The sequence below is a fragment of the Podarcis erhardii genome (genome assembly GCF_964252035.2).
Source record: "Podarcis erhardii genome assembly, chromosome: 15".
NCBI classification, from domain to species: Eukaryota; Metazoa; Chordata; class Lepidosauria; order Squamata; family Lacertidae; genus Podarcis; species Podarcis erhardii.
In genome coordinates, this window is record NC_138505.1 from 27,778,570 (window position 1) to 27,804,260 (window position 25,691).

General features: G+C 47.9%; 1 protein-coding gene across 1 annotated transcript in view; it reads right to left on the reverse strand.

The window, feature by feature from the left end:
• CABIN1 (calcineurin binding protein 1) overlaps positions 1–25,691 on the reverse strand; it is a 63,228-nt gene that overhangs the window by 17,689 nt on the left and 19,848 nt on the right. Inside the window, exons 27-33 of the mRNA XM_081840744.1 lie at positions 16,766–16,876; positions 16,372–16,638; positions 15,624–15,940; positions 13,390–13,503; positions 10,500–10,632; positions 8,308–8,762; positions 5,957–6,120 (exon numbers count right to left, since the gene is read on the reverse strand). Coding sequence (XP_081696870.1) covers positions 5,957–6,120; positions 8,308–8,762; positions 10,500–10,632; positions 13,390–13,503; positions 15,624–15,940; positions 16,372–16,638; positions 16,766–16,876 — 1,561 coding nt within the window. The remainder of the gene's footprint in view (positions 1–5,956; positions 6,121–8,307; positions 8,763–10,499; positions 10,633–13,389; positions 13,504–15,623; positions 15,941–16,371; positions 16,639–16,765; positions 16,877–25,691) is intronic.

Genomic DNA, 25,691 nt, shown 5'->3' on the forward strand with positions numbered 1-25,691 from the left:
TGTCAGGAGTGCTCTGATGGTGTTTCCTGCTTGGCAGGGGGTTGGACTCGATGGCCCTTGTGGTCTCTTCCAACTCTATGATTCTATGATTCTATGACAAAACTAAGAATCCATAGTTCACTTGGCTCAATCTGGCCAGAGTTTCCCTTCCCACCACTGGTGCTTTACTCAGGTCGAAGGCTATGACATCATTTGCTACTCAAGTTCATTCCTGACATAGAGAAGGCCTGCCCTGAAATATATTCATTTTGGGCTGGTGGTGAAGATGTCTCCCGCCTAAACATGTGAACTCCAACGATGCTAAATAGGTAGCTTGGCTGATGATGAATATTTATGAGCCTATAGCCCTTAAACCAAAAAGCTCTCGAATTTCCAGAAGCATCTTTTAACTGCACAAACAAGACATGAGTTGAGCCACAATACAAACAAAACCATGGTGCTCTGTGCTAAAAGAAAGGGAGACAGTCTTGTCCACCCAGTTTCTGACAAACCAGCCTTCAAAGGAGGGTTAATCCTAACCACATCTCACCACTGTGACTGAAAATACCTTCAGAAGACCACCAGATCCCTCTGAATACCAGGTTCCTGGGAATCACACGTGGAGAGAGAGCCATTTGCACTCAGGTGCTGCTTGTGGACATCCAAGAAGTACCTGGCTGGCTACTGTTGAGACCAGGAGGAGATGCCCCCTGTGGCCCAATCCAGTTAAAGGACTCTTCAGATGTCCCCAAGATATCATTTTGTTCAAAATGCACCGAAGACTACAATGGTTTTTCCTTAACCTGAGACAAGTGTGTCTCTTTTTCTTTCATACACATACACAATAAAGAAGTTTCACTCCAGTCTAGTGAGCTTGCTTAAAGAAAACAAACTTCCTTCGACTGCTCTCACACAAAGCCAGAAGCAAAGGCCCAACAATACATCCATTTCACGATTTTATCCAGCGGCAGCTTCAGTCTTAAGAGCCACAAATGATTACGTGCTGGCATGGACTATGTTTAAATCCTTCGGCTATGCTGAGAATCTAAGCAGGCCAGCACAAGAATGTGGCGTATCCCTCAGTAACTCACTGGGAACCGCCTCTAGATCTTAGGAGGCTGTTTCCAAAGATACGCCCCTCACTGTGTGGCCCCATTCTGAGGCCTACCAAGCCCTCCAAGGCTCCTGCACCAAGAGGGGAATTGATGCAAGGAAGAAACAGGAGCAGCGGCTCCTTTCCTCATCCCAGCACTATCTTTGTGAAAGAGATAGTGTCTGCCAGGCCTGCCTTCTCCATCATCAGAGTGTATGGCTACTAGCTGAGGATTCCCTGGAGGTACCAGCAGCGCCTAACACTCCTGGCCTTGAGCAAGGCCCTTCTTCCTCCTCCATTAACCTCCAACAGTATTTGCATGGCATTCATGCAAACACTGCCTTGGTCCTTCTCATGGCTTCCTACACAGGCTGGAAGGTCTCTCCTTAGCTACTGTCCGCACCATCACCTCTTTATCCCTTGCTTAGGTAGAGTCCCATCAGTGGACGTCCCTTGAGTTTTCACCCGTATGTGTTGTCAGGAGATCCATGTGTTACTCATATGTAGGGCACCCACATAGGGACTCAGGAGTGAGGTCATGATGCTGCCCCCTCCCCCAGTGGTATTGAGTGTTGCAGCTGCTCATGAGGAGGAGTTCCTTCTATATTCAACCCGCAACCATTTGGGGCAAGGCTAGCCCAGGGACAGGGCAAGGAGGGCAACCACATTGCTGCTTCACCATGCGCATGCCCTTGCCCACAACAGCAAATCCTGACTTGCTTTGCTCTTAAAAGCCTGTAGCCTTCTATTTAAAGAGGAACAATGAACATAGAAAAAGACACTCCTCCCACATTTGCTTCCAACGTCGGGTACCCACGTAAAAGCTCCCAAACAAATATTTAAATCCTTTTAGAAATCATGCTTAATATCAACGTGTTTGGCTTCTAACTGGGTTTGTTGACATCCGCTGGGCTTCTTAGCTACGCCTGTCCTGAACTCCAGAACGCCTTCCTGTTGCACCAGCACGCAAAAAGGCTGTTTGTCTTTTCCATGCACCAACTCAGGAAATCTACTCAAATCCATACACAGAGCATCGCCAGATCTGCTTCACCTGTGCAGAGATAAAAACTGGAGTGATGATGATTCCATTTCCCCTAACATGCTGCTGCAGACAGCCCCAGATTAGACCCTGATGGAGTAAATTAATCCACTGCTAAATAAACATGCCAGCCAGTCTCCAGAGAGCCAAACACAGTGAAGAACATCTCAGACAAGGCACTGAAGGGGCATGGAAGGCTTTGTACTCTCAAGATTTCCTGGGCAATGGACTGGCTGGAATTGGCCGTATCAGCTACTTGGCACTGAATGAGGCCCACAATTAGAGATGCATTGCCTAGCATCATGAAAAAGGGAGTAACCAAGCAACTTATTCTTAATGCATAGCAATCAAGTTGACCTCCTAGGGCCACAATCAATTCTCCCAGATAACTTTTTCTTATTTTAAGCTTAGATAATGAACCTTCATCACCAGAGGAAATCGAGAGGCATCCAGGTTAAGAAAGACTTTGGCTTTCTAACTGTTTCCTCCTTGCCAAACAACACTGTAAAATTAAGTTCCTAATTTATTAAAAGTTAGTTTTGATGGATGCTGCCCATCAGTGGATGAGCAATTCTTCAGGCAGAAATTATGGAGGGAGGAAGAGCCTCAGCCATGGTGCTCCCTCTGTGACAGGCAGGTAGCAAAAGCTCCTCTTTTTGTCAAAAAGGTTTTCTTAGCTAAGGGGAATCCTCAGAAGCTAATCAGCTGAACAGCAGGGGGCTGCTGTTGCTAACATACAAGTGGAAATGAAGGTGCAGCTGTGATTAGATGTGACAGTCAACGCTGGGAACCTCAATAACCTCAGCAATTCACTTGTCACCAACCCAGGTGGCTCTCCAATAGGCAGAGAAAGGAAAGGAGGGGGAAAAGGTATGGCGGTTTCAATTCTCCAGGGTACCCCCGCCATTTGTCCCCCAGAAGGGGCCTACAGTCCTATTGAGAGTATTGGACACCATCCCAATCAAGGAAGAGTGGCAAGCTAAGTTCATGGAATATGCAGAAATGGCAAAACGTATGGGAACAATAAGAAATCAAAAAGAAAGTGTTTTTATTATAGAATGGGGGTGTTATATAGATTATTTAAAGAATCATTGTAAACAATTAAAAACATTAGCAGGGTTAATATAAAATCAAGCATTTAAAATGTGATCTTGGGGGGGAAAGTAAATAGAATTTTTAAAAAAAGATGTTAAGGGAGACGTGCAGTTTAATTAAACGTATTCACTATGTAACCAGAGGAGTGGAGGGAAGTCAAAATGAGGGATACAAATGTAAAGGATTATTGTTAAATTGAAAACTGAAAATATTTTTTTAATAGAGTTTTGGATAGAGGAGGACTGCAATGCAGCAGCACTCCATGCAGGGGGGGCGGGGGGTGTCACAAAGCAGCCCTCCGTGATGGAGGCTCTGCATGAGCAAAGGCTCTGAGGAGAAACTTGGCCATTTGGCAGCCATGGAGGCAAAAAGACTGCCTAGAGAGGAGGGTGAAAACTTAGCCTGTTTCTGCCTGCTGGCAGTGACTGGCAAGTGAAAATCACACATGGACAGTCACACATTCTGGATGTTCTTCACCAGTTAGTTAGTTGTTTAAAACTTTTTTAAAAATTGTGTTTTAATGTTGTAACCCATCCTGGGATCTTAGGTTGAAGAGAGGGTAACAAATGATGACGATGACAACAGCAGCAGCAGCTGTAGTAGGGGCAGTAGTAGTCATAATACTATTACTACTAATATATGTTTTATTGTATTTGCAGATACTGCTGTGCACTGTATTTATATTTTATGTGAATGGGCAGTATATTTTTATAAAATAAATAAGTTACAGTTACAGATAGGTAGCCGTGTTGGTCTGCCATAGTCAAAACAAAACAAATTCCTTTCAGTGTATCTGAAGAAGTGTGCATGCACATGAAAGCTCATACCAAGAACTGACTTAGTTGGTCTTTAAGGTGCTACTGGAAGGAATTTGTTTTGTTATAAATAAGTTAGACTGCTTTCCTAAATGTCAGCCATTGCTATAGCTTTGTTCATTGGTTTAAAAACCCAAAAGGGAGGAACTGGCAGGATCCTCACCAAACAACTGAGTGAACAATTAGCCTCTCACATTGGGCCCTACGACTGCCACTCTGAGGTTCTTCGCAATCAAGAGGCATTTCCAATTTATGAAAAACAAAAACAAGGGTTAGAGACTTGCTTGCTTGTTTAAAAAAATGAAAGCTGGGAATTTGGGGGTTCTGGCTTATCCGGTGCGGGAGGTATGGAACTGATGAACTGTTTTTCCTGCCCACCCCCCTTTCCACCTATACCACACTGGCTCCCTGAACCACTTTCCACCCAAAGAACCGGCAGCAGCCAGAAGCCAGCAGCAATGTGGGTGGAAGATTTCTTCCTTTTAGAAATGCATTGTTTCATAAAATTAATTATTAGCACAATGAATGCACGCAATACATGCCAAACTGGGGAACTGGAAGAGATATGATGTCAGTCAAATCTAACATAAAGTGGTTATTAACTTTTTCCAAGGGGCCATCCCTAGGAAGCAGATATATTTATGAGCACAGCTGTTAACCCACGCTAAATTTAGTATGCTGGCACTCTTCAGAGCCTTCATGTGTTTTTCTTGAAATCTAATCAATTTTTAAGCCATCCAGAAAACATTGATTCTGCAGCAAAGCTTGAATTGAATATGCTTGAATGTAATGTTTAAACCACACTTCATTGATTCCACCCCCTCCCCCAAATGAAATATTTCAGTTCATCTGCTTTTGGCCACTGGAAGGTGCTCAGCCTGCCTCTTAACTGAGGGATGTGCAGGGGATTGAGACCCTTACCATTGTGGGGAGGGGGCCAGAGTGCATTGGGAAGGGGCCTGCTTTGACTGGAGAAGGTCGCAGGTTCAATCCTCATTGACATCTCCAGTCAGTGTAGGCAATATTGAGTCCATCTATCTCAATATGAGGCAGCGTCCTTATGCTGAGAACGTTAAATGTGGTCCTGAAAGTTGCTCTATTGAAAGGAATCAGGCCTGAGAGTCTTTCATTTAGCTCTGCTAAAAGACCTTGAAATCATTAAAGCCAGCAAAGGATCTACACTGTCAGTTTATGGGGGGAAGGAAAGAGATCCCCGCGATGCCATCCAATGTACAAAACGAGAAAAAGCAAAAAGGATGTAAATATGGAACTGTTAACTGCTGTTGCTACTGTCAAAGAAAGATGTGAGGGAGCCTATCTGCGATTTTGATCTGTGACACACACATACACTACATGCTTCTCTAAAATGAGCATATTCCCACCTTAAGAGCTCAACTACTTTGAGCAGTCAAAGATGGAAGAGTGGTTTCTGAGGTGCTGGAAATGCATTTGATGTTATTTGCTGAACTCTTGTGGTGGGAATAACTTCCAAAAGGCCTCCAAGGGTAGAAAAGCCAGGAACCAGTTCCCTGCTCCTCTGTAATCTCTATTCCCCCACCCTCACCTGTATCCTCTTCCTATCTTTTTGCTCCTCTCCTTTCCTGGAAAGGATTTTTAATATCCATTTTCAACACTGAGAGCAGCTGAAGGGGCCCTACAAAAGACAAGAGATTTGCATGGTATATAGTGGGGAGGAAAGTGCCTGGATCTGGCCTTTGACGAACTGCTCTGCATTAAAGCCAAGATACAGTTTGTTCAGTCTAGACAGCAAGGCTTCAAGGCCGAGAACAAACACTTTTGCAAACCAACCATTGTTATTCTCTAACTAATATATGTAGGAGTTAAGAAGGGTTTCGGCCACGGGGGGTGGGGTGGGGGTGTCGGTCAGCATCTTAGCATTTCAAGCCAGAAACAAGAAACCTGGGCCATCCTCACTTTCCCTGGTCGGGGGTCCTCTGCAGCATAGATGAGACTTTCAGCAGGGTGTTGTAATCCTTGAGCTGCGACAAGACGTTGAGCAGAAGGACGATGGAGCGGTTCATGTGAGAGGCAAAGCTACCAGGGCGATCAATTTCATCCACGGGGATGCGCCAGATTCCCTGCACAGGGGGAGAAACCAGGAGGAAACCATCAACGGTGGGAAGCAGATACTGAGAGCGACAGGAGAGCTGTTTGGCCCAGGACAACAACCTCAAAGGGAGCCTCACATTTACGCATTTTTTCAATTTTTGGTATTCGGTGAGTTTCACAACCTGTTTTTATGCACACCTGACCCAAATGTGGCACACGCTCACAGCTAAAACAGCATTTGTGAATATACCTCATTTTATTTTTGATGTCTTGTTTTTGGGTTGCCACTTTAATTTTTATTCTGTCTAGGGGGCCTCAAAAGCAGAAAGTGGCCAGGGCCTCTCTGGGTCTCTGAGAAGGCCTAGGGACAGCTTTGGACAAAAGTTTCTTCCCCACCTGCAGTTTCAATATATGAAATGCAACTGGAAATAATTCATTCAGGATTTCCAAGCTGAAACTGAAAGGCTTCATCAGGCACAGAGAACATGTAAACAAACAAACCATGACATTCCATTGCAGGGCAGACATTCTTGATCTTAACTTTGTTATCCAAGACATCATGCAAAGGGCAAGTATAAGGACTTTTCTAGGCTTGAATAGAGCTATTTGCAGACCTGGCACAGCAAACTCCTCATGTAAAGGGAGGATTAAAAAATCCAGAGAAGATGCCCATTGAGAAGGTAATGTACACAGGACTCAAAGGGCCAAACAAACAGAAGTCCTGCAGGCCTGTTTTTTTGTAAAAGGCTACACAAGTAATTCAGTTCCCAAGAGGCAACTGAATTCCCAGCCTTTAAGAAATGTTTTTTAAACAAACAAGAGTCCACAAAATGATGGAAGATTAAAAAAAAGAAAGGAAGGTGAAGAGTGTGTGCTGTGTGCCATTAAGACACTGCCCAATGCATACCCCATGGCACTTTTGCAACCACATTCTCACATAGTCCAAAGCTTCTCCTTGACTAACATTCCATACTAACCATACATTCAAGACAAAACAAATTCCTTCCAGTAGCACCTTAAAGACCAACTAAGTCAGTTCTTGGTATGAGCTTTCGTGTGCATGCACACTTCTTCAGATACACTGAAACAGAAGTTTCCAGACCCTTCTATATAGTGAGAAGGTGGGGAGGGGTATACCCCTCTATATACTATATAGAAAGGTCTGGAAACTTCTGTTTCAGTGTATCTGAAGAAGTGTGCATGCACACGAAAGCTCATACCAAGAACTGACTTAGTTGGTCTTTAAGGTGCTACTGGAAGGAATTTGTTTTGTTTTGACTATGGCAGACCAACACCGCTACCTATCTGTAACTCATACATTCAAGGTGCATTTGAGTGTGCCCCCAAAGAATCCTGGGACCTCTAGTTTACCCCTCCCAGAGCTACAATTCACAGTGCCCTGAATAAACTTAGTTCTCGGGATTCTTTCGGAGGGGGTGGGAAATGTGCTTTCAATGGACAGACAGCTGCTGGCCAGCAGTTGTCTCCCCCTGTCCTCCTCCCTGTGTCCCTCCCTCGTTCTTTCCATCCTCCACCTCGGCTGGACCAATTGGGAAGGCTCTCTGGGGCACAGACCACAAACACTGGAGCAGCCACCAGCAGCGCACCTCCGATCGGGCTCAAGGGATTTACAGCATCCCAAGAGCTTGGAGACAACGACTCGTGTTTCCAGCGGAGCCACGGCACCGCCAGAGAGGTTTCAGAGAAGGAGCCTCTCCGGGGCTCCACGCCCGGCCAGCGCTCCGTCGTTTCCTCACCTAGACCTCCCTGCAAGCCCCAGCCAGCTCTGCTTCCAGGGCCGGAAAGAGCCGCGCATTTCTTCCCCTGGGAAGTCAGAGCAGCAGAGCTGCGCTCGGCGCCCCGTCGGAGAGAGCGGCGGGCCAAGCGATCGGGCTCCCCGGCAGGTGGCGGGCGGAGGGAAGGCTCCGTGGGCACCTACGTAACCTAAACCAAGGCGACGGTAGCCGAGGAAAGAGAGCCGCGTCGCTGCTAACTGGAAACCCGCGCGATTTGCAGGCGGAGGCGGCGCTCCGCTCGGCAGGCCTCCTCCTCCTCCTCCTCCTCCCACGCAATCCGGCCAGCCCAGGGGCCGCCCCCGCCCGCCTCCCGGGGCTTCCCCCGCAGTCCCCCGTCCAAACCAGGCCGGCGGGCGCTGCGCAGCCGAGCCCCGAGGCTACCTCGAGGCGGGGGCTTCCCCTTCTCTCGCTTGCTCTCACCATGCTGGGCGCAGGGCGGCTCCCGGCAGCTGCGCGCCCTGGTGGTGGTGGGGCTGGGGCTGGCCGCCCGCAAGGCCGCCTCCTGCCGCGCCCCGGAGAAGGCTCCCCCGCGGCGGCGCGGAGGCGAAGCGGCAGGCCCCGCGGCGGCAGCGGGAGCCGCCGCGCTGCCCATCGCTGGCGCTGCCATCGGGGGCTCTTCCCCGAGACGGCGCCCGTCACGTGGCTCTCCGCCCCCGAGAAGCCCCGCCAGGAAGGCAGCCAGCCAGCGAGAGAGAGAGAGGAGAGGCGGAGCTCCCCGACACCCCCGCGCCGGAGGGAAGCCAGAGCGCAAAGCCAAGCGGCGGCCGGGCTGCGCAAACTTCGCTCTCCCTCTCCTCTAGGGCACCCCACCAACGTCACCGCGAAGGACCTGCTGTAGCGCCGCGGCCGCCGCCCGGCTCCCCCGAGCGAAGTAGCTGCGCAGCCAGGAAAACAGGAAAACACGCGTCGCCTCTCCGGGGCACTTTCAGCCTCCAGCGTTGCCTGTATCAAGGCAGCGGCAGCGGCAGCTCTGCCCGGCCTTTGAAGGCTTCCAAGAATTTCTGGCCCGTTTCACGCTTCGCTCAGCCAAAAAAAACCCCCACCTCCGCATAGAACCAGGCACGGAGGACAAAAAAACTTCACCCCAGGTCGCTTTTTGGGGAGAGTCACCTGTTGTTTCTAGAGCTAACTCTCTCCAACTCCCACTGAAAGGCTTCGCTCAAGGCCCCAACAAGAGAACCCAGGTGATCTGTTTGTTTTTTTGGGTTTGTTTTTTTTTAAACCAGCAAAATCTCCTGCCTGACCTGCACCCAGCACAATACCTACGCGATCTGCAGCAGCCAACTTGGTGGCAACAGTCTTCAGAAACTTGATTGGGTCATGAACGCAGCTGATTTCTAAAACATGACTCACAGTTTGAGCCCAGATCCCATTTTTCTTTTTAAAACCTCCCATCAATTTTCAGTTTCTCCTTGTCCGCTTCTGTATAACACATTTATACAATACATTATTAGAGGGAGACTTTCAGAAGCCTTGTCTATACATTGCATGAAAAGAGCAGTGCTATAAAGCCAGTTTCTAGAAGAATAAGCAGCATCTGCCCTGGCCAAGGCTATTGGAACCTGCTCTAGGAAATAAGATGGACTGCAGAAGCCTTCATCCAACTAAGATGGGAAGCCTAAATCACTTGGCGATTAGGAGGATGCTGACGATGAAAGCAGAATCCCAGCTACCTGAATCTCCTTAGAGAAGTACCAATTTCTCTGCACCTTTTTATCCCATGAATATTTTGTGTGTGGAGGAGAAAACAGTGCCACAGCGGCTGACATTGTGCTGACAAACCAGAAGTGGAAGTGATGGGCAGCTCCTAAACCCAATCGTGACAGTAGTTCACTCTTATAAAAAGAGGGCACATTATTTAGCTACTGTTCCCAAGGGAAAGCCTGGCCCAGCACACACATACGCTCGACACAAGTCAGGGCTCATATCTGCATAACTGAACTTGATGACACAATTGCACTGATCTGCAGATCCTATCCCAAGCGCACCTCATGAGGAATCCTTGCCTCGTTCCTGCTTTCTGACAGGAAATCATAATATGACCTCAACTCAATTGTCCACCGAACAAGCCAACAAGAAGGCGGGAATCTGCTCCTCTGTGCAGCTACAAGACACGACTGCTCATCTGCAGCGTAGCATCTTTCTGTTTAAAAAACCCCACACATCACAATCCTGTTTTCAAATCCACTTCAAATGGTTCTTATCCATAGATACTATAATTTACGTTCTAAACAAACTTGAAATGTCTGCTAGGAGGAAGCCCCTAGCACTAATGCAACAGACGCAACAAAAAGCCCGAAGAATTATATTGACCCAGCAATGGTAGCAACAGAACAAGAGCAGAGGAGGAGGAGAGAGAGTATAGCAGACGCAAACTTCTCCACCCAGCCCTCAAACTACCCTTGACTAAAATCCCTGTGAGCCAAGACGGGAGCATCCTTCCTTTGGAGCTGAGAATTGGGGTGAAGGCGGACACCCTCCGCAGACCAACCATAGGAAACATCCTGGTAGGTCCCCATGTTCCTTTCTCTGCTGGTAGAGAAGTGTCTCCACTCCACAGCAGAAGGAAGTAAATAAGGAGCCCCAGAATCCCAGAGCAGGTAGACCCCTACCTACACAGCACAGGACCGTCAGCAGCACCTTCTGGCCAAAGGCCACACCGGCAAAGGGGGACCTGTCTGATGCCCAGTGAAGTCCAGGTAGCCCCCCTGTAGATTTTCTTGAGGGGAGGCTGATATCTAAATCCTGCCGATGGGAACCATCATCACCCCTGGTAGAGAGTGGCCTGTGATCCCCTATGAGGCTGCACCTCATAGGCTAGCCCAGCTTTTCTCAACCTTGGGTTACAAGATGTTGTTAGACTACCACTCCCATCACCCCCCCTCTGCTGGCTATGGAAGATGAGACTTGTAGCCCAACAACATCTGGGAAGCCAAGGCTGGGCTAGACAGAGACTTGCTGACTCCTCCTACCCCTCATGGTGCGTGAGTGAAGACAAATGATGAGCTGTCAGGGACTGGGAAAGTGGCTGTATGTTGTATGCATATCTGGATGGCCCTGCATATCTGAGACTTCTTGGGATGGAAAAACACTGCACTGCAATCTGTAGGAGCCAGAGCTGACTCCAGGCTGCAACACCCCCATTTCTCCTGGCACATGGAGAGGTGAGTGTGGATTGCAGAAGAATCAAACCCTGACCCTTTTCTGGCAGAAATAGCTGCAAGGAAGGAGTGTTTGAAAGATGACAACTGGCCCAGGGACACTGACCCGGGGGCAGGGTGATATCCTGACTCCTAATGGCGGCAGCAATGGCAGAGAAAGGAGGGGAATTGGCTGGTTTCCCTCCAGGCTCTCCCACACAGTGAAGCAATTCCAACCCCAACCCTTTAAGGGGTTGGGGGCGGAAGGCTGCTGAAAAGGCTCAGCTCCCATGTGGAGGAGGAAAAGGGATTCTGGCGGCAACAGCAGCCACACATTTCACACATCCCTCCCTGGCAGACCCAGAAAATTCTCCTGTTGATGAAGAGGTAAAAGATGACGGGAAGGTTTGAAAAAGATGATGAAGAATAAGAAGGGGGAATGGGTTCTTCTTCCAGCTAGTCTCCCAGGGGTGAAAGTGAAGAGCACCCCAGCGTGGCACAAAACCGGGGAAAAGACCAGACCCCAAGGAATTAGCCCTGCAGCAGAAGTCGCAGCCAGCAGTGTGGATCTATTTCTTTTTTACACAGTGCTCTCATAAATGTTTTACAGAATATGGCACCAGGCATAATATACATGATCTAGGACGCAAGCAGATGGAGGAACCCTTTGGCCAACCCTCTCTTGCTCTGCTTGGTTGTTGTCCATGTAAAGTGAAATAATCCACAACTGTTAACCTTCCATAGGCGAGCAAGTTAAGCACCCTTCACTCTGAGGAAGAAAAAAGTGGGGTGCAAGTCATGGACCGTATGGAGCAAGTTGATCTGACAAGGCAAGGAACTAGAATTCTAGGATCATAAAAACAACCATTTAAAAGAAAAGATGTTGACATCTTAACTCAGCCACCAAAAGGCATGGAAATCTTGTGTTAAGGACTTCTGTGCCTTGGAAACATTAAACACCTTCAGTCGTGTGTGTGTGTGTGTCTGTTTTGCTCACTGTACAGTACAATGTAGCCTCTAGGCGGCACCCAAACAGCTTCTGCCTTGATCTTTCAGCCCCAATTTTCTCTCTGTCCTTCACTACAGCTCCAGAATAGCCACCAGCATTCAGGCTCTGCTTTAAGGTGTGGAGAGAATGTTACATTTCTCCCCACATTGCCCCTTTATTATCAACCCTGCAAGAAAGACCATTTTACAAATCACCATCAGGCATGAAGGCAACTTAAGGGTTGCAAAATCTCTTTTTCTCTCTTCTACATACACACTCCCCCCCCCCCAAGTTCTGCTTGGTTTGGTGTTGCTTAAACTCAGGTGCATTTGCCAGCTCCCCTCAATTCCTGTTTCTGCTTTTATATTTCAGTACTTATTGACAGGGGGACATGGGTGGCGCTGTGGTCTGTGAGCCTAGGGCTTGCCGATCAGAAGGTTCCTGCTCCTGCCAACCTAGCAGTTCGAAAGCACGTCAAAGTGCAAGTAGATAAATAGGTACCGCTCCGGCGGGAAGGTAAACGGTGTTTCTGTGCGCTGTTCTGGTTTGCCAGAAGTGGCTTAGTCATGCTGGCCACATGACCTGGAAGCTGTCTGCGAACAAACGCCGGCTCCCTCGGCCTTTAGAGCGAGATGAGCATGCAACTCCAGTGTCGTCCACGACTGGACCTAACATGGCCTCATTTTTTCTTTAATCTTATGTGTGTGTGTGAATTTTCTTTCTGTGGAGTACTGCTGTCAGGCAGAAAAGCAGGGCAGAAGCATTTTACTTAAAGAGAAGAGCCTGCAAGACCCCCACCACAACCTTCCTCAGGCAGAGCCTCTTCTCCCTTCCAGGGGCCAACTAACCAGTCATTCATTCATTCAATTCATTCATTCAATAAGTTTTTTGTGCTAGCCAAAGGCCATGACAGCTACTAACCAGTCAACAAGCCCTCTCTACTGTAGACAGCTTCATTCACAAGTCCACCTCATGCACATGTGGGAGAGCAACAGAAGTTTGCTAACAGGGTTCAAGCAGCTTCCTTAGTCTGACCAGAAACTCTTGGGAGCTCAAGATGTGTGCTAGCCACTGAATGGGAAGGATGTCAAGACCCTTTGCCCTCCCCTTGGATCTTTCCATGCAGGAGAAGAAAGCAGTTGTGCCTCTGTTAAGCATCACTCCTCCCTGGTGGGTAGGGAACACATTTTGCTTTGCTGCAAATTCTTCTCTGCTTTGAAGGTGGCCTCCTAACAGACTTACCTGATGAAAAGGAGATGTAAAATGAGAAAGGGGGGGGGGAATTAGCTGCTCAGAGGGCACTCTTAATTGGGCAGTATACAAAAGATGTAAACACAAACAAACAGCCACAAGTTTCAGGTACAGGCAACTTACATTGAAGAAATTGGTCTTGTTCCTCTCGCAGAAGAGACCCTGTGCTGGCATGTGCTTCAGCTGCTGCCATGGGAGACTGCTGCCTAGCAACACATCGCGAGCCCACTGAAGATTCTATATAGGACAGCGCAGGGGAAGCAGGAGTTGGAGGGAGAGAGATGGAGGGGATGTTTGGTTATTGCAGATGAAGCCTCCTCTTTCCTCCCTTCCTTTCCTCTCCCACTGCTCAACCAGCACATCTGCCACAGCCTCCCCCTGCCCCTTAGGCCCCCAGGCCTGCCTTCCTCCCCTCCTCACAGTTAAGAATGTTTGTGAACATCCCAAGACAACGCAGCAGCTCCCTCAATGGCACCAGAGGGGAGGGTGCTCCCCGTGCAACAACTGGTGTTTAGTCTCACATTTGGTTCGATGAGGTGATGGAGAGCATGTATATAGCCATGCAGAGAAGCCCCTCCCCAGCCTCAGGAGAGAAGGGTTGGGGGCCTCCTCGTCCAGCGAAGGACCAGCCTCATTTTGACCAGAGACCAAGCACCCAGTCCCCGGACCACTGCCTGGGAACAAGCAGGGGATACACCCAGTGCCCCTCCATACTGAACAACCACAAAATTTGCCTCCCCGCTCCCCGATAATGCCAGGCTTTTGTAGTACAGTTGAAATACATATTTTCAAATTGCCAGCACCCCCCATAACTCCAATTTCTCTCTTTTTTTATATATATAAATATTTATTAGAGTTTTTAAATACAAATGCACCAATACTAAACAATCTTACTTCTATCACAATGTAGTTTCATCACTTCTTTGGACTCCCTCACGTCTCCCGCTCCCATTTACATCGTTAAAAGGTTTTTCCAAGCAAATTATCAACTTGTTTACGATCTTATATCCACTCATTTAAGTATAATCTAGCAATTCTCCATAAAATTTATGTTTTCTTTAATCTCACATAACTCCAATTTCTCAACAGCCCTCCCCACCCTGGTCCCCTCCAATGTTCTGGACCCACTCCTGCCAGCCCCACCATTGTACCCTGTGCTGGCTGGGGCTGATGGGAGCTGTCTGGAAGCCCTCTGGAGGGCTCTAGGTGGGGGAAGGAAGCCCTGATTGGTTGCTCACCTCAACTGAGCATTCTTATTGCTCCTGTTAATATGAATGCTTAGGGAGATACAAACCTCCACATCAAAGTGCATGAACACCAAGAGTACAAGAAGACTCCCAAGGCGAGCTTGGAAGCCTTGAAAGCAAACAGAAAGTCAGGTAATTTGGGGGAATTGTGTGCATACAAAACATCAGCTGAGCTGTGCACCTGGAATCCAAGCACAGAGCACAGTACAGGATTCAGCTGCCTGGTAGCTTTCCCTCTTCCCTGAGCCTGCTTCTTTGTAAACCAAGCGCTTATTGGCTCCCGAGACACAGGCCTGCTTGTACGAGAGAGGCTGATGCCTGGCAAAATCTCAGAAGCTGGGGAGGGGGCATGAGATGTTTCATAACTAGGAATGGGGCTTTCAGTGCCTAACAGCTCCTCCCTCCTCACCCAAACACCACCAGCCAAAGCAGAAGCAGTAAGTGAGACAAAGGAAAAGTTTGCTGAATTCATACAATTTCCCACAGGTTGCAGGGTTTAGCTGTTCTGAACACATAAATGGGACATCGTCGTACAGAATTAGTTATTTATTTAGGTGCAGAACTGCCAGGAGGTCAGAGGCAGCAAACAGCTGCAGTGGGTATCCCTCCTCATCTTACCGGCCACATCACAGCCAATACAATGGCCAGCGCAGCTACACTAGAAGTGCACGCTCAGCAGGCAGTCACTACAGGGACTGTGCTAACATTGCCCTGTCATATGGACACTGCAAAGTCAGCTTCTCCCTGTGGAGGTTGAAGGTGGGGAGCAAAGGAGCAACTCCTGCTCATTCCAGGTTCTAACTCACAGGATCATGCAGGGGCGAGCTGGTTCTTGCTTTCAGGTAAGGCCAAACTGGAGTGTTGCTGCTGTGGCAAAGAGCAGAGGGGATTTTGATTTCGTCCCAGAAGATCTTGAGAGCTCCTGGTTGCTGGTGTTGCTCCTCCCAGTCCCAGAGCAGAGGCTTTCCCCGCCACAAGGCATTGCTGCTACTGCTGCTTAGGGAATGCCACATGTCCACCACCTACAGGGGCTCTAGGTCTGGACAGTGAGAAGAGCAATGTCATGAGAGGGGCAGCGCTCAGCCCTACTCTCCCACCACCACCGCTTACCTTATGGGTTGTGCTGTAGGCATAGAGGTAGGCCAGCCTGTAGAGACTCTTGTAGTGCTGAGGGAAGCGGCTGAGGCAGAGGCGGAAGGAGGTGATGCAGTGCTCCGTCAGGAACTTGCGCTGCTCCTCCAGGTCCACGGGGAGGCTCTGGGGAAACTGCTCCCCACTGGGCACAGCCCGCCGCTTGGTGTCCCACTGGGAAAGCGAGGGGGCAGGGGCTTTGGGGGGGACCCCGGGGGGCGGGGCCTGATGGTCCAGCTTCTGCTCAGCCACGTGGCAGGACTCTGAGCTCTCTAAGGGCTGCTCCTCCGGCTTCCCTGGAGTTGTCAAAACAGATAGGGCAGCATCATGCATCTGCTTCGGACCCAGCTGACACAGAAGCCACCATCATTCTTCCTCCGTCGAAGGATGTTACAAACAGTTAAAAAAAACCCCACAAATTTGAAGATAAGGAAAACCCCATGTGCGCAAAGACATGAAATGCACGGCCAGGAGAGTAGCTCAGGAGAGGAAGGAGGTGCTCAGGACCCGTCGGGAACAGCCTCGTCCCTCTCTCCTAGGAGGAATCTGCTGACCCCCCCTGCCCTCAGTCTGCTATTCACTACTCCTTTCCCTCTGGCAGCAACAACCACTTGCTGCTCCAGGAAGAAAAGTGTGCACTTGCTCCAGCCGCTCAAGCTGTGCTAAGCAATGCGCTCTCTCTCTCTCTCTCATACACACAGATCTTCACACACCAGGAATGACCTACCCCTTTCCTCTGCAGGTCCTGGGGCCTCTTTGCTAGTAGCGGTGGCGACAGCTTCCGAAGGGGACACAAAAGGCCTCCTCTCTGGAAAAGGCTTCTTCGCACTGTCTTGAGAGCTGGCAACCTCAGTGAACATGTCTTGGGTGGAGTTGGAATCAGAGAGCACCACCGCCGTGCTATCCTGACTCCGGTCTGCAGGAGGGAAAGGAGGGCAAGCATGAGGGGGCTCCCAGGGCTGTCTCTCCACACAAACTTCCACCCACCTTGTACATCAAGGACTCGGTGCCTCCTCCTCTCCTCCTCCTGGCCTTATCAAGGCTGTGCCTGCAATCCTCACTGCCCCTTCATCCATTTCCAGCCAAGGCGGCCCATTCACCTTTCCTACCCTTAGCCTCACCTTGCTGTTTCTGCAGATTCCGTCTAGGAGAATTCAGCAGTTTCCACACAGAGCATCCCCCCGTCAGGAGCAATGCTCCATTTGAGACATAGCGCTGGGCAGCTTTTTTCTCTGGAAGCAAACGGATGGCATAATCCAAAATCCAGGACTCATTCGCCAGGGGCAGATTTTGAATGCCAATATTTCCAAATGCTGTGACAGTTGCAAGATTACAGTCGGGAAAGATCCAAAGCGGACTTTTCTGTGTAATACTGCTGCTGCTAGATCCTTGACACAGGAACACTGCAGCAACCCGCCTGGACCTAACCAATGAATGAACAGAGACCAGGAACAGGTGCTGCAGGAGGCATTTCTAATCAAGATTCCTGATTTCACCCGAAACCAGAGCTTTCCAAACTATCTGTTGCGACACATTAGTATGTTGGCTGCAGTGTGTAGGTGTATCGCAAAAACCTCCCCACATTCCTTCCGTGGCTGGAAAGGGGTAATATTAACCTCCGGTTTGCTAGTAAAACTGAATTACTGTGTCATGAAATGATGCATGTCTAAAAAGTGTGCCACCAACATGAAAAGTTTGGAAAGCTCTGCCCCAAACCGTTTTACAAATGCAATTGGACCTTAATGTTGTCTTAGGATGTTCACAAAAGTGTGTGGGAGGGGTGTGCGTGTGTATGTTTGTTTTTCTATTTACTCTTCTGCCATGTAATAACTTCAGATACTTCTATTGTAGGGTAGCCAATTGGAAACTTTTGACACTTCTGATGACGTATAGAAGTTTCAGTATGTGAGGAAGGGCTCTCTTGGCCTAACCTGTCACACAAGACCAGTGAAATCCAAGCATTTTGTGCCCTCCTGAGACATGCAGCAAAAGTCCTTGTGTGACTGGAAGCCAGTTTGGAAAAGAAGATGCCTTAGAAGTGGGCAGATGGTGGCCAATGCAGCTTCTAATAACCCACCCACCTGCAGGAGTCTGCCAAGCACTGAGAAGCCCTTTTCAAACCTGATGGGAAGGGGGAGGGAAAAGACCAGTTTTCTTATCAAGCTGAGTGCAGAGACACGAAGAAAAATGCAGGTGCAGCAAACTTGCAGAAATTACATAATTAGAAGCAACTGCAAGACAAGGCAATGGAAGAATTGTCTGCCTAAATAGGAGAGCTGTATTATCAAGATGGTGAAATTCCACAGATAAAAAATGAAAACCACTACAGATGAAGAAATGCCACTAGTTGTGGCAACACAAAAAATGGAAGATCCTGCAGAAGCTGCAGAGCTGCAAATTAAAATCTGGAGTTCCCATAACAGTTCCCAAAGAGAGTGTCAGGCAAAAATATACAGAGACAAGGAAAAGGTCTCAAAGGCAATTACAAGCTTCCTCTGCTAGTGAATCTTCTTGTGGATATACCACTAAGGGTGGTCACTCGGAAGGTGGCTTCACCTACTAGAAGTTAAGATTCAAGAACTGAAATCCAGTCAGCAGGAAACAACCAGCCCTCTGTCCAACATCTGGTCCCTTTCTTTATGTCATCTTTGAGCAAGTGCTCCACCAAAGTGTCAGTAGCTGAGTAGAAGCCACAGAGGCACATAAGAGAGCTTCACCTGCAACTGATCAAGAGCACCAAGAGGGGATGGAGGAGGGGGGTGGGAAGGACAACTTTAATGCAGGCCCTAAACACCAAAAGGCTAAAGCTGATGTGCAGCCTAAGAGTAGAGATGCCTCCATCCTGCAGAGACCAGCTTTGTACTGCATGTTAAGAGGCAGTGCCTGTTCAGCAGAGCCAGTAGGTCTGTGAAAGACACCAATGAGGATTCATGAATTGTAGAGTTGGAAGGGACCCCAGGGGTCATCTAGTCTAACCCCATTCTTCTTCTTCTGGCACTTCATTCTCACCATGGGTGCTGTAGAAGCATCTGGGTGGTGTCTAGGATGTTGCAGAAAAGTCATTACACATCTATCAACGAAATATTCAAGAGGCTATGGAGAGATTCGGCAACAGCACTGCCATCCTACATATCAAACCACACCAGACCGCCATGTCGGAAAGTCTTCGGAGAGTCTACCTGACGATTTGGGAGGAGAGCTCTCAGATCATACCGCGCAAGCCAGGACGTCTGTGGGCAGAATATGCAACACAGAAGAACCTGGCTCAGTTGATTCAGAATGGCATCGCTTGTTTTAAAAACAAGAAAAGCAGAAATGTTGCCAAAGGCAGACGATGCTCTTCATTTTCACCAGCCACTATATCTGGGGAAATGTCCAGATGGGGACTGCCAACATCAAGAAATGTGGGCTGGAAGCACCGCAGATCAGGCCTGACGCGTGTTCTCATGTCTGAATCCCATTCCAGCTGCAGGTTACAAAGTCACCTCAAAGGCAAGTGTATCACTCTGAGATTATGGCGTACATCAGGATGCTGCAGTGGACATACCGCCAACAAGACGACCTACATGAAGACCACCCACCTCCGAATACCTCTCACACGGTCACACGACATAAGGATGTCACGGGAATGTCATGGGGATGAGTGCGCATTTCAAGCATTGTTAGCGGTATCTGCAATTTTTCAACTGTATTCTAATTATGTATTTTAGTATTGTTTAGCATTATCCTGCCCCCCCTTTTCTGGTTATGCTTAGATTATAAATTCTGCAATTAATTTTTGGAAATTTGGAAACAAAATAACGAACAAAAGCATATAGACAGTGTGCGTAAGGCATATACAGAAATTAAAACAAAGGATCATAGTGGCTTTTATTTGTGCTATTTGAAAGTCAAGGACTCAACCATGGGAAACAGCATTTTCATAATCCGGGCACACCAAATTTATGTTTGGCTAGTTAAAACCCGCCCCCCTGCCCAGCCACCAATGAGCCTTTGTACATCTTTTAAGAGCCCTTTTCCAGAAGTACAAGGACTAGGCTATGAGTGTTAATGAAAGACACAACATTTGCAAAAAGCAGGGTTTGGCATGGTCAGAGAGTAGGGGATGATGGGAGTTGTAGTCACCCTCATCCAGGAGGGGACACAGGCTGCCCATCCCTGGCGCAAAGAACAGAACGGGATGGAGGCAGAGCATGTGTTAAGGCACGCGGGGGGTGGGGGTGGGGGGAGAATCCAAGGGTTGCAACGCATCTCGAGGAAGCTTTTCCAGAAACTGGATCTCTACATTACCACAGTGAACAGATTCCTCATCCCCCAAAGCGGTTAAGCTGCAGTTCTGGCCTATTGTTCAAGCAAGCCGTGATGGATAAAAAAGCAGGGAGAGAATATCTATGAACAGAGTTTTTAAAAGGGTTAAGGCAGCACGGGCAATATTGGTTACAAAGGCACAACAAACACACAAAAGACAGCACGGAAAAAACGACGACGACAACAAGAAAAGCGACATTTAGTTGTACAAAGAGCACCAAATGACAAGAATGGATGCTTTCTGCTCTACTGAATGGATGAATGACACGGGCCTCCCCATGCATTTACTGCAGAACAAGTTAGAACACTCTGCTACACAGCAAACACGCTTAAGACAAATGTGACACCAAAACTAGATGAATCTTGGAAAGGAAGTCTGTCAAGTCTCTTGCCTGGGACAACTGGTTTTCATTTTAATAACTTCCCATTTCTATTTGCAACTTCTGGACTGGACTTGGGAGTTCTTGGCTACTTAAACGTTACTAACGTTCCTCATTCAACCAGCTGTACCTTACTCTACCTCAGTCACTGAGAATCCCAGGATATGGCAAAATCAAGCTCTTTTTGTCAAAAGGATTCCGGTTATGAGTCCCTAAACCACACAGAGGATGGGCTTATATGGCAGCCCCAACGCCTCTGGAAGCCAACTCTTGTGGACATGCTCCCAGGGAGCAAGTAAAAATGAGCAGCAATTGCTGTTTACGTTTTATTCAGAAGTAGTGAGCTCTATGTCGGAAAGACTGAAAAATCGACAACAACCGAGCCTCTCTAGGGAGGGGATGCCAGAGTTGAGGCTCCATGCCATGTATAATACAGTATGTCAACCCTACAAAGGTTACTGCAGCCAGCTTATCTCTGCCCAAGAACGGCACCCATTAGCAAGCCAGCTTGTAAAAGGTACTCTGTGCCCCCAAGAGACAATGAGGGATCAATGAGCTTCCACCCGCAAGCTGTGGACCTCCTCTTTCAAAAGAAGGGCACCTCCATCCAGAACAGATTTCACATCTGTTTCCCAGGCCTGACAATCACCTCTACACACACTGCCTCTGTCTTGTCAGGATCCAGCACTCTGTTTACTGGCCCTCATCCAGCCCGTTATCAAATCCAGACAATGATTCAGCAGGTGTGCTTGCAACTGGCCATGAGTGGGACCATTAAACTGCACTCCAGAGTTTTTTTGTGGGTTGATTCCATTAAAAAAAATCACAAAACAAATGAAAAGATAATACACCATTAACTTAAAAAAGCAGCATAAAAACATTTCAGGATGGCAATAAAAAGACTGAAGGGACCAGCAACAATTATAAATTAAACAGGATGCCGGTATGCTTTAGTTATCAATCTTTCTTGTGACTTAAGAGGCAGTACATTTCCAAGCACAATTCAAAGTGTTGGTGTTGACCTTTAAAGCCCTAAATGGCCTCGGCCCAGTATACCTGAAGGAGCGTGTCCACCCCCATCGTTCAGCTGGGACACTGAGATCCAGCGCTGAGGGCCTTCTGGCGGTTCCCTCACTGTGCGAAGCCAAGTTACAGGGAACCAGGCAGAGGGCCTTCTTGGTAGTGGCTCCCGCCCTGTGGAACGCCCTCCCATCAGATGTCAAGGAGATAAACAAGGATCTGACTTTTAGAAGACATCTGAAGGCAGCCCTGTTTAGGGAAGTTTTTAATGACTGATGTTTTAATGTATTTTTAATCTCTGTTGGAAGCTGCCCAGAGTGGCTGGGGAAACCCAGCCAGATGGGTGGAGTACAAATAATAAATTATTATAATTTTGTTTGCTGATGGGCTTCACTTGTGGCATCTGATCGGCCACTGTGAGAACAGAAGGTTGGACTAGACCGGTGCTTGATCCAGCAAGACTCCCATGTTCTTAAGAAAGAAGACAGGTGTTCGGCAAGACAGAGAAACTGAATTTATTTTGGCAGCTGGGGTAAGAAACCTAGAATAGTTATGACCATGTTGTGAAATCTCTGGGTGCAGCAGGTGTCCCAAAAACTTCAGAGTTTTATGATGCATGCAGCATAACCAACACAAAGGAATATGAGCAGGGCAGGAGTTTTCTGTCTATTTGTCTGGTATAATAGAGAAGATATCGAAAGAGCAAGTCAAAAACTGTGTCTCAAAGCTGAACGTAGCATATGGGCAAAGGAAGAATGAGGCCAAACACAATCCGAGGTCTTTCTCCTCCTATTTCCTGTTGTTACTACAAATTAATTAATTAAGAAGAAATATTGGGGGATATATTTGACTGGAACATAAATGGCCTATATGCAACAAGTCAGTTTCTTATTATAACTTTTCGAAAGAAACAAAATGTATCCATGTATTTCTAGAAGGGATCAATATTTTCAAATCAGACACTCTTTAAATGTGTTTGGAAATCCAGGCTACCAAACTGGAAGTAGGTGGTGGGTAAAAGGGCCACTTAGTTACATTCATTAAGCCTTTTCTGTATCCTGCTATCAAGAATTGCAGCCATTTCAAAAGAAGTGGTATTACAATTTATGTTAGCGGTATTGCTAAGATATAAAGTATGGCTTTGGCTGCAGGAGAATGAGAATCTTATGAATTTGCAAAAACATTGCATCGGTAATGCCATATGTGATCCCCACATAAATATTGTTTTATAAGCTGACTCGGAATAACTGTTGGCATTGTGAATAAACATGTGCTGATTATATTCATATTTTAAAACTGCCCCCTCAAAATAATTACCATATTTTTTGCACCATAACACTCACTTTTTTCCTCCTAGAAAGTAAGGGTAAATGTCTGTGCGTGTTATGGAGCGAATGCCTGTGGGTGGCGGGGGGGATCTGCTGCAGTCGTGAGCAGAGGATCCATGGTTCCCCTTCCTTCCCTCCTCCGTGGTTACAAAGCATAGATCCACATGGATCCTCAGGATTTTTGCATTGGGCTACTCCAAACTCACTGTCAGATCACATGTCTGTGGCCACAGCATGAACCACAAAAATCATATATCCACTATTTCGTTTAGAATATTTTTTTTCTTATTTTCCTCCTCTAAAAACTACGTGCGTGTTATGGTCTGGTGCGTGTTATAGAGCGAAAAATACGGTAATTGGCAATTGATATTATACTATGTTAAGCAGCTAGAAGAAATTATTACTAATTGCTATTATATCTCACCTGCCCTCCAAGAAAGTCAAGATGGAGTACATGGTTCTCCTCCTTTCCCATTTTATCCTCTCAACAACCCTGTTAGGTTGAGGGACTGTGGCAGGCCCAAGGTAACCAACCATTGAGCTTCACATGGCTGAGTGGGGATTTGAACTCTGGTCTCCCAGGTTCTAGCCTGACACTCTAACCAGTTCAACACCATTGACTCTGAAGCTCTTCAAGTCTTACAAAATTACCTGGAAGGATCTATTAAAAGGGTGAATGCTGAAGGGATTCCTAATTTGCTAGTGGCAGCAGAAACAGCAATACAGTGGTGCCTCGCAAGACGAAATTAATTCGTTCTGCAAGTTTTTTGTCTTGCGAGTTTTTCGTCTTGCGAAGCACGGTTTCCCATAGGAATGCATTGAAAATCAATCAATGCGTTCCTATGGAAACCGCCTTCAGACCAGGTCCGGGGACAGTCTGTCCCCCGACCTCTTCTGAAGGCTGGGGGGGGGGAGACAAGGGCTTTTCTTCCCACCCCCAGCATTTAAAAAAACCCCGGGACAGCAGAGGACTTCTCCGCTGTCCCAGGGTTTTTTAAAATGCTGGCGGGCGGCAGCGCTGCGTTTCTCCGCTCTCCCAGGAAGGCAGGCAGGCAGGGGGGAGCAAAGACTTTTGCCCCCCGCCGGCCTTCAGAAGAGGTCCAGGACCTCTTCTGAAGGCCGGCGGGGGGCAAAAGTTTTTGCTCCCCCCCGTCTGCCTTCAAAAGCCGTCCGGGATAGCGGGAAGCGCTTCCCTGCTATCCCGGACCGCTTGTAAAATGCTGGCAGTGGGGAGCAAAGCCTTTTGGCCCCCGCCGGCCTTCCTGGACCTCTTCTGAAGGCCGGAGGGGGGGGGAAGGCTTTGCTTCCCACCGCCAGCATTTAAAAGAGGTCCCCAGAGATTTCCCTATGGGCTTTCTTCTTGCGAAGCAAGCCCATAGGGAAATTCATCTTGCGAAGCAACTCGCAAACGGAAAACCCTTTCGTCTTGCGGGTTTTTCGTCTTGCGAGGCATTCGTCTTGCGGGGCACCACTGTAGCTCACTTCTGGGGAAATGTTTACAGCACCACCGATTCAGACTTGGCTTCATAGGATATTGAATGTTGCTATAATGATAACGCGAACATCTGCTTATCCATGCATGGGAGAAGCCAATATAGTTTACTGAGTAATGGATTTTACGGATTGGTTTTTTTGAAAGAAAAAGTTAGTGATGATACCTGCCCTTAGTCATTGTTTGGGAACACTTTTTCCTTTCTCTGTGCTTGGGATGTACAGTTTCTGATATACAGTTGTACCTCGGAAGTTGAACAGAATCCGTTCCAGAAGACTGTTCGGCTTCTGAAACATTCAGAAACCAAGGCGTGGCTTCCGATTGGTTTCTGATTGCGCAGGCGCACCAGAAACAACAGTGGAAGCCGCACCAGACGTTCGGCTTCCCCCCAAAATGTTCGAAAACCGGAACACTCACTTCTGGTTTTTGATGGTTCGGAAGCCAGAACATTCTGACTCCCAAGGTGTTCAGGAACCGAGGTACGACTGTATACTGAATACTTTTGCCTACTATTTATAGATTTGTGTACACAGATATATGTAGGGTGTAAGGGGTTTATAGTTAACTGCGTCCTCTCAGAGATTTGCTTAGTCTCAAAGTCTGGTTTACTGGACTGCTTTAGTCAGTCTCTCTCTCTCTCTCTCTCTCTCTCTCTCTCTCTCTCTCTCACACACACACACACACACACACACACACACACACACCATTTCCACTCTTGGGTCTTTGCCCCGATTCCTTCTGGCTCCTGAATTACCTTGAGAAGCTCTCCAGAGAACAAAGCATGGCTGAAGTGGAAGTCCTGGCTCCGGATACCCACATTATAAACTGCCATTACTCCTGGGAAGAGCCACGTGTGGCCTTTGTGGCACATCCAGTGGAGTCTGCTTATTTTATTTTGATTTAACCAACATGAGAGCTACCCAAAACCAAACCAGCCCAGCACACCTAAAGAGACAGCTTCAAATTCAGTGCTGGCTTTCCTTCCCAAGCAGCTTTGTTGGATGGCTGTGAGCCCAGAAGCAAAGCATTTCCAAAGCACCATTTCAAAATAGACAGGCTTTTGGGGGGGTTTTTTGGACAGAAATGCAAACATCCAACTTTTGTTGAGATGTCAGCATACCCCTCCCAAAGCCCAAAAGGGAATAATGCCAATATGATGAACCCACTTCCCAGGCGATGCAGAGCAGGCAATTCTATATTAAGCTGCTGCTTCTCTGCCTGGGACGTGGGCTGCCAGGTCTGAGCCAAATCATTTTCAGCTCCTCTGTGCCAACGACGTTGTAAGATGCAACCAGCTGTGCAAGGCTTGGTTGTTCCTTTTGGAAAAATCCGATTGTTCCCTGGTTTTGGCCAAAAGGCATTCACACTTGGCACCTTCCACTGCAGTGGCAGCAGTAACTGGATACCTGGACAGAAGCAGCAACCCCAGGAACAAGGGCCAGCAAAGGGGAAGGAGGTGAGGAGGAGGCGGCTCTTCAAACTGTCCTTTGGGTTTTGTCAAAGGCAGGCAACTCATTTC